The sequence below is a fragment of the Ursus americanus genome, chromosome 18, assembly GCF_024610735.1.
Source record: "Ursus americanus isolate L20-20 chromosome 18, mUrsAme1.1.p, whole genome shotgun sequence".
Classification (NCBI taxonomy): Eukaryota; Metazoa; Chordata; class Mammalia; order Carnivora; family Ursidae; genus Ursus; species Ursus americanus.
This window is the reverse complement of record NC_142144.1, coordinates 1,465,810-1,478,503: the sequence shown is the minus strand read 5'-3', so window position 1 is coordinate 1,478,503 and position 12,694 is coordinate 1,465,810. Positions and strand designations below refer to the sequence as shown.

The 12,694-nt window shown below is 65.2% G+C and overlaps 1 protein-coding gene across 3 annotated transcripts in view; it reads left to right on the top strand.

Moving 5' to 3' along the window:
• Window positions 1–9,908: 9,908 nt before the first annotated feature.
• GPSM1 (G protein signaling modulator 1) overlaps window positions 9,909–12,694 on the top strand; it is a 29,592-nt gene continuing 26,806 nt past the window's right edge. For 2 of the 3 annotated variants that reach the window (XM_045803815.2, XM_045803816.2), the window contains exon 1: window positions 11,236–11,442. In XM_045803815.2, coding sequence (XP_045659771.1) covers window positions 11,378–11,442 — 65 coding nt within the window. In that variant the 5' untranslated portion in view covers window positions 11,236–11,377. Of the gene's footprint in view, window positions 10,338–11,235; window positions 11,443–12,694 lie in introns of those variants that run through there. The other variant, XM_045803814.2, reaches the window with a different exon arrangement.

The following is a 12,694-nucleotide window of genomic DNA, read 5'->3' as shown; positions in this document are numbered from 1 at the left end:
GGAGACCGACGGCCCCTGAGATGGCCACAGCTTGGGGTGCCCTGCCAGGGGCCAGGCCCTGCACCCAAGGCGTTTCCCAGGAGACCCGGAGCTCCTCCCCAAGCCCGCGAGGAAGGTGTTGTCACCTTGCCCACAGTCACACAGCACAGAGCAGAGACCTGCCCTCGGCACCCCCTCCTCCAAACCGGGAGCAAGCAGAGCAGATGGGGGACTCTGAGAAAGGAGCCTGTGGACACAGACACCCCCAGGGACAAAACCACCTTCAAACGGCTCAGAACAGTCACCTGGGGGCCATGGGCCTCCCTCTACCACTGCCTCAACCTGTAACTCACTCCACGATGGGAGCCTTCCAGCAGGACGGAGGGCCTCAGGGGCCCTTTGCCCAGGGAGTTAGCTAGACAGCATCCTGCTGAGCCGGCCTTGCTGTCCGATGACGGCCTTGCCAGGTGCAGCCCAATGCAGGACCAGCCACCAGCCCATCCGGGGGCTGGGAGAGTATTTACCCCTCCCCGTACACATGGGGAAACAGGGACAGTTCACCAGGGAAGAGTCTGGTGCTGGCCTTTCAGCAGCACCGGAGCCCGGACGCAGCGCGGCCCCAGGGGCAGCCTGGCTTTGCCCCCGAGGAGCCCCCAAGTCCTCAGAGGGAGCCCCCAGACGGGAAGACCCCTCCTCAGGAAGGCAGGACAGAGAAGGACGGCTACCCTGTCCTCAGCCACGTCCGTGGAGGAGTAAAGGCTATCGGTTCCCAGTCTGTCTGTGCCTCCACATTCCCTTCCCCCAAGGGCCCAGGGCAGGCCAGGCGGGGCTCACGTAGGGCCCCCCAGGGTACTCACCGGCTGGCAGGCCCCAGGCCTCTCTGTCTGTGGGGAGGGTGCCAGGCAGCGGCTGTGGCTCCAAGGCCCGGGACACCCACACCTCCAGGTGCACGGAGGTCCGGGCAGGAGCCTGGGAGACCCGCCCTGATGTTGCCAGAGAAACCCAGGCGTCCATCCACGTAGGCTCCTCCTCCAGGCTGCCTTCCGGGAACCTGGGGGTGGGCGGGGCGCGGGGCGTCACCTGCACATCCAGCCCACTTGGGCAAGGGACACACACCTGGGGTGCTCGACCCCACGGGGCCCCATGGCGGTGGGGGCAGGGCAGGAGGCAGGTACGCACTGGCAGGGAGGGGGGATCTCCAGTGCAGTCCAGAGCCGCTCCCCGTCAGCCCTCCACCCCTGCTCTCTTCCCCTTTCTGTCCCCCAGGGACCTCCAGCAGCCACCCAGGGCTCTGGCAGTGCCATCTGGCAGCTAGGAGCCAGGGGGCCTGGGGGCAGACAGGGCCACCTGGCCCTTCAGAAGCACAGAGTCAGGAGGACGCCTGAGACCCTTCCCGGCTTCGAGACAGTGGGGAGGTGCCCAGCAGGGGATAGCGGGAGGAGGCAGGCTGCAGAGCCGCCGGGAAGTCAGTTACCAAACTCAAAACCCGAGAGTCTCCTGCCTCCTTGGAGTTGGTGTGGCTCAGGGAGGCCCCCAGGGTGCTCACCTTGGCAGCGGGGGGACAGGACAGTCTCGGGGGACCCGGCAGTGTGTTCTGTGCCTGGACCTGGGTGTGGGTCCTGGGGTTTGGTTGTTTGGCTGAGATCTGTGCCCGCACCCACGGTCCTTACATGAGGTTTTCAGCTGCAGGTGCGGGTCAGCGTGGCAAAGGCTGTGCTGCCCACACCCCTGCCCGGCTCCCAGCTCGCACCTGCAGGGGCCTGGGGAGCCTGGGAGTCCCGGGGGCAGGCAGCCTGCCAGATGGAAACCAGGCCCCCCCCCACCCCCGTGCAGCTGACGTGGTGCCTTCTGTCTGCCATGGCCAGGGAGCCAGCCCCCCATGGTGGTCCCCCGACCCTTGCTGTCCCTACCACCCCCTACCCCCAGAAGCTAGGTCATTTCCTCCCAAAAAACTCTAGTAAAAGTCTCTTGCCAAAAGATTCCTCTTGGTGTTTAGGAAATTTGGGTTTGGGGGCAGAGAAACTCAGAGAAGCCTGGTCTCTTAGATACTCAGGGGTACACCTGCCCCCCGGGAGGAGAATGAGGACAGCAGCCCCTTGGCCCTGGGGAGTTGCTGGGCACTGTCCTAAAAAATCCAGGCACTTGGCAAGGCTGCCTTGGCCCAGAGCTGGGCCTCTAAGCAAGACCGTGCTGGAGGCAGCTGCATCCCGGGGCCCGAGGGTCAGCCGGGGTACGTCCCCGCCGTCCCGACCAAGTTGTGCACTCTGGCTGGGCCAGAGATATCTGGCCCCCAGAGCTGGGCGGTGGGTACCAGCATGGGCACACGCACAGGCTGACTTCGTCCGTTGATGTCGGAGAACAGGGGACGCCTACCTGGCCTGAGGAGGCCGAGTTTTGTCACACGGCCGAGCTGACAAAGATTCTTCTGAAATAGAAGTCCTCGTGTGCAGCTGGCCCCGAGCCCAGTGCCGGGCCTGACGCTGAGCACGGCCATCGCGAGCTGAGTCTGGCCAGGCCACCCAGGCACGAGGCCCAGTGGCCCCACGCGGCCCACGTGAGACAGAAGAGGCTCAGGCAGGCTCGTGCTTGGGCCTGGGCCCCAGGGCCCCCCTGCCGCGACGCACAGCCCGCAGCCTGGCCCCTGGCTGCAGAGGGGAGCTGGCACGGCCAGGCAACCGAAGGGGGAAGGTGTGCCGAGCTTGGTCGCTGGGTGGGCCGCTGGGTGTCAGGCAGAAGCTGGTACTGGCGGCATGTCACTCTCCTTCTGGGAGGGGACAGGGCCAAAGGCCGTTCAGACAGGATGGTTTCCCGGTGGAGAGCTTTGCACCTGGTCCCCGTTTGTGTGGAACAGAGTCGGCCGGAAGGGCAGTAATGGGTGGCCTTGGGTGGGGACATGAACCTAAAAAGGAAAGGAGTGAACCGTGCAGGAAAGGAAATCTGGGCGGAGGCCCATGCCGTGGGTACAACGTGCGAAAGTCTCCCTCTCCCTCAATTTCCTGCCCACCAGAGAGCACCCGCCGAGAAGCAACACGAAGCCACTAAGACACGGCCCCTCCCTGACAGCTGGGGTCACCGGCTGCCTCAGTGCTGGCCTGATGGGCCGTGGCCACGTTGGCAGAGGGAGGCCAGTGTGGGCCCAGTGCTATGAGCTCTTAGGGACCGAGGTCGGTCCAGCCTCCCCCACCTCCAAATGCCCAGGCTGCCCACACCTGGGGTGGCACCGAGCCCCTGAGCTTGGACACCAGGGCCTCCAGGGTCCCCTTGCTCTGGGCCCCTCTCCTCAGCTTCCTTGTTCTGGAAGGGCAGTGGGGCCTGCCCACAGGTCGGGGGCCTCAGCCAGCACCACGCCCTGGCGTTACAGGATCGTCTGACCCTTCAGTGTGGGGTCCCCGTGACACTGGCCCCACTTCGTCAGAGCGGGTGGGGGGTCCCCGCTGTGGACACTCTGCCACCGCAAGGGAGAGCACAGCCGAAGAGTCTGTGGGGCCAGACCCCGCGAGGGCAGGGCGCCTCGCCCAGGATCTCCTCATGGGGCTGCGTCCCCAGTAGGAAGGACAGCTGGGCCTGGGGACAGAGGGATGGGATCGAGGTCTCCCTCCACCAGGGCCCTGCAGGCCTGGCCACGCGGCAGTCTTCCCTGCCATCCGACAGGTGCGGACCCCTGATGTGCGTCCTGCCCCCCAGCTCGGCCTTGGCCTCCGGGTCCAGAGAACACGACCTGCAACAGGTGGGGCCAAGATCAAACCGGTCACTCTGAGGGACGGGCGGGCTGTGCACTCGAAAACTTTGGGGCCGGCCAGACCCTGAGAAGACCCCTCCATTCTCCTGCTTGGGGGTGGAGGTGGAAGGAGGGGGCTCTGTAAGCACCCCCACTCCCTGGCTCTCTGCCTCCGCAGGGTGGGAGCCCTCGGTCCAGACCTCCAGCTGTGGGCGGTCACCTCCGGAATCCAGCCCCCCCTTCTCCATGACACCTGAGGCCCAGCCCCCAGCTGCTTCCCTCCCCTCTCCTGTCTTCTGGGTTTTTTTTTTTTTTTTTAAGATTTTATTTATTTATTCAACAGAGATAGAGACAGCCAGCGAGAGAGGGAACACAAGCAAGGGGAGTGGGAGAGGAAGAAGCAGGCTCACAGCAGAAGAGCCTGATGTGGGGCTCGATCCCATAACGCCGGGATCACGCCCTGAGCCGAAGGCAGACGCTTAACCGCTGTGCCACCCAGGCGCCCCTGTCTTCTGGGTTTTTACGAGCTTATAACTTAACAAAGAAACTCATTACTGTCATCTCACTGGGGCTTCTAAGGGGATCAAAAGTAGATGTGTGTGGTTGGTTTGTCCCCAGTGGGTCCTCTCCCTAATTTCCCAATCGGCCTGGCTCTGAGCTCTGACCAGTCCTGCAGGGAGAAGGAGGGACCCTGGGAGCCTGGGGTTGTGTGTCTGCGGAGGGAGGCCGAGGACCTGTCTCTCCTTCCTTCCTTCTGCTTCCCTTCTCGCTTGCTCCGGGACAGACATTCTTTCAGGAAATGTCCATGTTCCCATCTCGGGGGGTTTGCAGTTTGGAGGACCACAGTGGTAGGATTCCAGATGCTTTGGGACTGGGGAGTCCCTAGGGCCTCTAGTGGATGTCTGCTGTGCTATGCTAAGGGGCTGCCCCCCGCCCCCCACCGTGTGCTTCAATCATTGCCCCTGGATGGAGTAGGGCCACAGATGCAGGGGCCCCACACCAAGGGGAACCTGAAAACCATGCACAGGACCCCGGGGGCCCGGCTTCTCCGCACCCCTCCCTCTCCCACAGGTTCGGCTGCATGATTTGGAAATTAGGAAAAGGACCCACTGTCCTTTCCCAGGGCAACGGGGAAGAATCAAGCTATGAAAAGAACCCCACCCTGAGGCCACAGAGGGCTGGAGAGGAGGCAGCCTGGCTGAGCTTCCGGCAGAACCCGTGGGAGAAGAGGCCCTGAGGATGCAGGGTTTCCATGGCAACCGTAGCTGCCTGGGCTGGGAACCACTGGGCAGAGGCTCAGGGAACAGACCCCATGTGGGCGAGGGTGAGGGTCAGGTGGGGGCCGGCAGGAGGTGTGGTCCCCCTCTCCTGCTTTCCTTGGGCTTCCTCTCTGCAGCTGGACAGACGGCCAGACATTGCAGGGGGACCACACTGAGGCAGGCAGCTCCTCTTGGCTGCTGTCCTGGCGACCTGTGGCAAGTCCGGGCCAGGTCTTCCCGGCACAGAGAAGGGGCGCTCGGTGCTTGGTCCACCGTGCCCCGGAGAGCTGGCTGCCTCCTTGCTCGGCCCCAAGTCCTATGCCCCCCATAGCTTCCCACCCTGCTTCCTTGTGCCAGGCGAACCTCCCATGGCATCCTGCCCGCTGCCTTCCCTGGGCCCCCATCCTCACTGTGTAGTGGCCACGGGCCCCCTGAGCACCCCTCTGTTCTCCCCACCTACCCCGTGCCGCTGGAACACGCCCCTCCAGCCTGCCTGGCCGCCCAAGGTGTAGGTGGGGGTGACCGCGTGTGAGAGCAGAGGAAGGGCAGAAACTGGGGTCCTTCTTCCTTGACACCTGGCAGTAGGTGGGGCCTTCAGGGAGCCTGGCTTCCACAGAGGCCGGTGCAAGTGTGTGTGGGGGGCTCCCGCAGGGGCGAGGGGGTCCCACGGGACCAGGCTTCCTCCTGGCTCTATGACCACACCCCAGATGTGGCAGGTGCACCCAGGTGGTGGGCACCTAGCACTCGAGGGCCAAGGCTGGGGGAGTGAGGAAGGGCAGGGAAGGGGAGGTGGGTACTCAGGTTGGAGGCCCCTCCTGCAGGGCCCAGGGCCCTGGGGATTCCTCCATTCCAGCCACTTCAGGTCCCCAGCTAGCAGGCCGGCCCAGTCCCTCAGTCTGGTGGCCTCAGAGACACCCAGGCCCCCTCTGGTCTTGCTGCCAGATGGACCACCTGGGCCAGAGAAGCAGGCAAACTAGCTCATGGGCCCCACACACAAGGTCTGTGCCGAGGTGGGCCCTGCATCTGCCCCGACCTCCGGGCCGGGCAGTAGGGGTCAGGCCAGGGCATGGGACGGAAGGTGCAGGGGCACGTTTCCCGGTGACAGCTGTCCCTTGCAGAGCGTGTGATGTGTTCTAGGCCCGTGCCAAGGGCTTCCCTGGCCGTGCTTTATTCTCCAGCCTTCCGTCTGAGGAGGAGAGAGACCCAGGGAAGGGCTTGTGAGTAGCTGAGCTGAGCCTGGGCCTGCTTCCTGGCTTGTCCCCTGCTCTGGGGGCGACAAGGGCACGGGCCTGCAGCCTCCCAAGCTCCATGCTGTCCCTGCATTCTAGACAGGCAGGGTCCCCGCTGACAGATGCTTTCTCACCGACTCAGGAACATTTGTGTGGCCGCTTTGTTCAAGAGCCGCAGGAAACCAGCAGCTCCCTCCCCCGGGGAGCCCAGGGGCTCTGCTTCCGTGGGACAAGAGGGGAACAAGGGAGCAGCAGAGTGTCCACCAGCGAGGGCCTGGTCAAGGAGCAGCGGCACATCCACGGACGAATGTCACGCGGCCCCACCCCCAGTCGTGTCTGTGCAAACCTCTCTGTGACGCCTGGGTAGTGCTCGTGAGATGATGTCACGTGGCAGTAAGGCCACAAAACTACATGACCCGAGTCATGTAGCAACCATTCTAAGTAACCACAGGGAAGTGAGTGTAGCTGGGATCCCCAAAAGACACCCAGCTGGTGTAAATGTGACCCACTTTGGAAAAAAAGGTCTTTGCAGGTGTAATTAAGTGAGACCGTCCTGGGGCTGGGGGCACTGCCTCCAATGGCCAGTCCGTCCAGAGAAGGGGACAGGGCTGTTGAGGACGGATAGGAGGTGGAGGGGTGCCTGGAGCCCCAGCACTGGGATGGGCCAGAGGAAGGGAGGCCCCGAGACAGCTTGGTTCTGTCGGCCCCCAGAACTGGGAGAGAAGGACGTTCTCCTCCCAAGCCGCCCAGGGTGTGCTCGTTTGTACGGTGGTTCCAGGAGACAGCACAGAGGGCCCCACCCCATCGCGTGTTCGGTGGGCACTCACAGCACCTCACTCGCTGTCCTCCCACGCTCACCATCCCCACGGCCCCGGGATAAGTGCCAGAGAGTCAGGGAGCTTGGCCAAGGTCTCGGGGCGGAAGGGCTGGGGGTGGCTTTTAACCCCAGTGGCACTCCTGGAATGGGGAGCTGTGGGCAAAGAACCCCTAAAAGGGAAAAATCCACTGCCTCTTCTGCTTGCCCTCGGGGGCTTCCTCAGATCGGTTTGGGGCAGGAGGTTTGCTTTCCTCATTCTGTCCGGTTTAGGCCCCTGTTTAGACTCCCCCTCCCCACACACACCAGTGCGGGAACCCGGAGCCCCAGACTCCCCCCTGTAAGCATCAGGCCTCCCTCACTCTCCATCTCTCTGTCCTGTGTCTCTGTGTCTCCCTATCTCTCTCTGTCACCCTCTGCCGGGCCGGGGCATGGGCGCAGAGAGGCAGGGGCAGGGGCAGGGTTTCTGTCACTGAAGCGAGGCTGAGCCCGCACAGACCCACCTGCCACAGGCAAGCCCGTGAGTCCTGCCTCACGCGGCTCCGGGGGTGTGAGCAGCCAGCAGCTGCCAGCCGGGGCCACAGGAATGCCAGGTGGCCAGGTGTTGTGGAAGCCGTGGGTGGTGCATGGCCTCCCTCGGACCTCCAGCTATTTCCTGGGCACGCGGTCTCCTGGGGAGGTACTCAGCCCCGTGGGCGGGCAGCCCGTTTCCTGCTGGCTCCCCAGGGCTCCTGCCTGAGGACCCACCCACCTGCCCAGCGGACCCTACTCTCCAAGGACTTAGGAGGGGCCTGAGGAGAGAGGAAACGGCCGCGGGGTGACCCATGGGGGCCTCGGGGGCCATGGGGGAGGGCACTCGCCCGGCATCCACATAGGAGAGTAAGCTCCTTCTCAGGGTAATGAGATCATCGGGACGCAGTAGACCTGAGTGGTCTTACTTAAGCGCGTGTGTGCACGGGCACGTGTGTGTGTGTGTGTCTCCCTCTTTCGCTCTCTCTTCTCCTTGTCTACCTTGCCCTCTCCAGTTGGGAATCCATGGCAGAGGATGGCCAGGAGCCTTCGGGTCCCGCGTTGGGCTTGGCTGCCCTGCCAGCAGCTCTGGCCGTGCTCCCAGCCCCCACTGGGCCATGCAGGAGCAGCCGTGCCGGCCACTGGGACATCCCCATCTACCCCCCGCCTAAGAACACACCCGGGGGGCCTCGGTGGTGGCACACCCTGCTGAAGGCTGTGTGCCCATCCATTCTGCCTAGGATGGCTGTGGGCAGCCTGGACGCCTTCCTCCAGCCTGGCCTTCATCCTGGGCCCATGGGGAGCTTGGAGAGCCCACCAGGTCTCCCTACTCCCAGAGGCTCAGAAAGAACCCTGCAACCATCCACTGTCATCTCCCACCAGGCGTGTCCAGGGGGCAGGTCCGGGGGCAGATCCAGAAAGGGGCAAGGCAGGAAACCGGGGCTTGACGTCAGCTCCCCTGCAGCCCGGTGTGGAGACCTGGGACGGCACGGCTCTGTGTGCTTCCCTGTACAACAGGAGAGGCGTGCCGACGAGGCGGGTGCCAGGAAAGCTGAGCGGTGAAGGGCAGGCGCGTGGCAGGTGCCCTCGGGTGAAGGTGGTGCTGATGCTGACGCGCCGACAGCAAAGCCTGGGCCCTCCAAATGCCACGTGTGGGCTCTCAAGGGGGGCTGCCTCCCAGACATGGTCCAGCATTACTGTGTGTGCCTACCCATCGCATTCCGTCCAAGGACGTGTCTGGACAGGAAATCACTCTTCTTCCCTCTAATGCTCCTTTGGGAACGAGGCCCGTTAGGGATGGATGGTTGGAGGGGGTGTGCTTGCGGCCTCCCGTGGGAGCACTCTGTCCGGCTGGTGCACTGAGCATCAGGAAGCGGGGAGGCACTTAAAGGCAGAATGTAAAGGGAGGCTGGGGAGGGGAAGCAGAGCAAACGCAGGAAGGCCAAGCACAGCACCAGGGGGAGGTCGGTGGTGATGGAAGGCTGGTGCCCTCCAGGAGCTCCTCCTGGCCCTGACCTGTCACCAAGGAGCCCCCTGCTCCCCGTGGACCAGTGATGTGCTCCTCACAGGTGGGGGACCATGTAGGCAATGCATGGACGTGTCGCCTGATGTCAGTCCTCATCACGTTCCACCTCCCTGCACGCCTCTCTGGGCAGGAGAGAGTTGGGTCTCGACAGGGGAGACACACCGCCATCAGCGCTGCAGGGGCTGTCCCGACCAGCCAGGACCCTGGACCACCATCAGGGCCCAGTGGGGACCGAGCACAACTGCCCAGGACAGGTGGCCCCAGTGCTGGCGCTCCCTAGGCTCTTACGTGTACCAGCAACGGTGACTAGCAGCGTCCAGACCCCACGAGCCTTCCTGGGCCCTCAGGACCGAGCCACTGAACCTATTCACGCGTGGCAGAGCTGAGGCTCAGAGAGGGAGAGCAGCTTGTGGCAGGTGACCTGGTGGCGGGGGGGGGGGGCAGTCCCACCTGTCCTGTCAGCCTGAACCGTTGGCCAGCTCTCCTCCACACGGCACCTCCAGAGGGCTCCAGCCCCCCCCCCCCAGAAGCTCTGATATAAAGCGGACAGTCTTCCAGCCCAGGGACCCCGACTTCCCAGTCTGCCTGTTTCCAGGAAGGAAAACAAGATGTTTTCCCTGCAGTGACCGCTATGGGGCCACACATTTTCCCCTGATTCTGCCATTCACATCACATCACTATGAGGGCCTTCTTGGCAGCAGTCCCTTGGCCTCAGACCCAGGGGACCCATAGGGGCCAGCAGCACTGGCCTCCTGGGGACTCTGAGCTCAGGTCTGGCAGATATGGGGCCCCAGGCTTACAGTGATGTCAGTTCAGGACGCACCCCAAGGACGCAGGCCTGGGGCTGTGGCAGATAAGGGTGGGAGCCCCGCCCGTGGCCCCTCCCCGCCCCCGGCCAGCAGCACGGCCACAGCAGGGAGCAAGGCCTTGCCCAGCTCCTGTGGTCGTGGGGGAGGACGCGTAGGACGAGCAGCCAGGCCGCCAGCACTTTTGGGTGCAGATGGTTCTCATTCCCGTGGCCTCTCTTCCGTAGGAAAAACAAACTAGCCCCGGGCCAACAGGCCCGTTTTTATCTTCTGTTTGTTTTTGTTGCCATTTGCCTTTGCCTGTGGGCTGCATTCTGCTGAGGGTCCAGTGGAGGCCCTGGCATTTCCCTGACCTTGGGCAGCTCTCCTGGGAAAGTAGCCCACTTCCTGCTCCCAGAGTCGTCGCTGTCCTGTTGGGCCTCCGTGACTTTTCCGGGGTTTGGAGTCCTCTGGCTGCATCAGGAAGGCTGGGACTGAGAACCACAGGACAGAACCAGGTGAGACCCAGGTGTGCCCTGCCCCCGACAGGCAGGCAGGCAGGACTGCCTGGGGAAAGGCCCGCGGGCCCTGCAGAGCCCTGAGTGGGTGGCTGAGAGGCCACAGGGCAAGGTCTCAGCAGGCAGGGCACCCAGGCATTCACAGAGGAGGGGAGTTCCGGGGCTGGCATATGCGAGGGCAGTGGGAGTGGGGGGCGTGGGCAGTGTCCTTCCAGGTTTTCAGAGTCATCCACATTTCCCAAATAAGACCAAGGTTGGGAGGATGAGGTGGTGAGCCCTGGTTTCAGGGGTGAGAAGCAGCAGGGTGGGGGGCTCCCCAAGCCAGGCCGCACAGGTCCGGTAAGTGCAGATCCCCCGGCCCCCACACCAGGGAGGGCACGGAGGGGGGGCACAGGACAGTGTTGGCCGTCAGGCTCCCCTGTCTCTGAAGTCGGCAGAGGGCATCCCCCATGGCCAGCACCCCACTGCCAGGCTGAGGAAGGGGATGGGCATGCTGGGGCTGCAGATGAGGAAGGCGGGGGACCACCAAGGAGGGACTGGCCAACCGCCAAATAAAGGCAAGGAGGCCTCAAAGGCCTCAAAGGGCCCCTGGCCTGCGATGCGGAGGCCGGCAGGGCTGCTCTGCCACCAAGGCGCCTCGCGGGTCCCACAACCCCGGGGGCCCAGAGGCCAAGCCATCGCCAGGCCCCTGCCCTCATGCGCCTTCGCCCCCGGAGCCGGGGAGGGGGAGCTGGGGGTTAGGGGGCGCGCTGGCTCAGAGGCCCCGCCCCCCTCCCCGGGGCCCGCGCGCATGAGGGAGGACCCGCGGCTCCGTCCGCGCCCCCTCCCCGCGCGCGGGCGGCGGTGACATCACGGACACGGCGGGAGGGGCGGCGCCCCGCGCGCATCACTTCCTCGGCGCCTCCCGCGGGCGGGCGGACGGACCGACGGACCGAAGGACTGACGGTGGGCGGCGGACGGCGGACGGCGGATAGGCACAGGGCGGCGCGAGCGGGCGGGGGGGGGGGTGTGCGCCCCCGGTCCTCGGCTACCCCGGCCCCATGGCCGGCCCGGCCCCGCCCGCCGCCGACGAGCTGCCCGGCCCGGCCCGGCGCCTCTACTCCAGGTAGGCTGGGCGGACCGGCGGGGGCCTGCGGGGACGTGCGGGGACAGGAGGGACGCGCGGGGACCCGCGGCCAGAGGCGGGAGGCCCGGAACAAAGGCTGCGGCGGGCGCGCAACGTGGCGGGGACGCGCCCTCCCTGCGGGCTGGCGGCGGTGGAGGCGCGGGGGAGGAGGGGGTGCTGGGGTGGGGGGGCGCCCAGGGTGGCGGGTGCTGGGGTGGGGGGCGCCCGGGGTAGGGGAGGGGATGCAGAGGAAGGGGGCGCCCCTGGTGGCGGTTGCGGGGGAAGAGGGGGCGCAGGGGTGGGGGAGGACATGCAGGGATAGGGGGGTGTGGAGGGTGGGGGCCCTAGGCTTCCCGCTGCTTGTGCTCTTCTGAGTCCAGGATTAGCGGGTGGCTGGATGGTCGGCTGGGATGGACTGCTGCTTGCTGGACCCCCCTCAGCCCCCCTCCACTGCTCTGGGACAGGGTGAGGGAGACCTACAGCTTCACCAGCTGCGCTCCTGACAGCTGGGCCCCCTGGCACAGCAGGTGTGTGGAGGGGAGCTCACTCCCAAGCCTGGCACCACCTCCTCGCTGCCAGGGTCTGGGTTCTCAGGAGGCAGCATGGCTGAAGGGACCAGGCTTCCTCATGGGTGGGGACCTATCCCCCATGGACCCACCATGAATCTGGGGTTCAGGGACTGCAGGCTCGAATCCAGGCTGCAGAGCCAGCCGGCCAGGTGGGGTGTGTGCCTGCCTGAAAAGGCACCTGCCTCCGGGCAGATTCACGGGTGATACCGGCGGGCTGTGCTTCGTCAGGGATGACACCGGCACAGCACGCCTGCGTGCTGACTCCGGGCGTGTCCAGGGTGTCCTGCACGCTGATGCCAGGTGCCCGAGCTGGGTGAGCACAGGGTCCTCCCAGGGAAATGGACTCTGCCAGGGATGCCAGGGAACCAATACAGTCAGCACGAGTACTGGGCAGGGGCTGGCCTGGCTGCCTCCAGGGCTCCTGACAGGTCCCCAGCTTGGACCGACATCATTCCTAGGACCTGGCTGCTGAGCCTTCGAGGGGCCTAGCCTTGCCCCAAGAGGATCTCCAGCCCTGGCTGGGCAGCGCTTCGGCGGCAAGCCACCCCGCCCCCCCCCCCCCCGCCCTACACCGCCACCCCACCTGCCGAACGAGGCCCTGGTGGCTAGTGAAAAGAAGGCCTTGCCACTCCTCCCACCTTGGTCCCTATGCCACTGGTCAGAGACACAGCCCCCATTGTGTG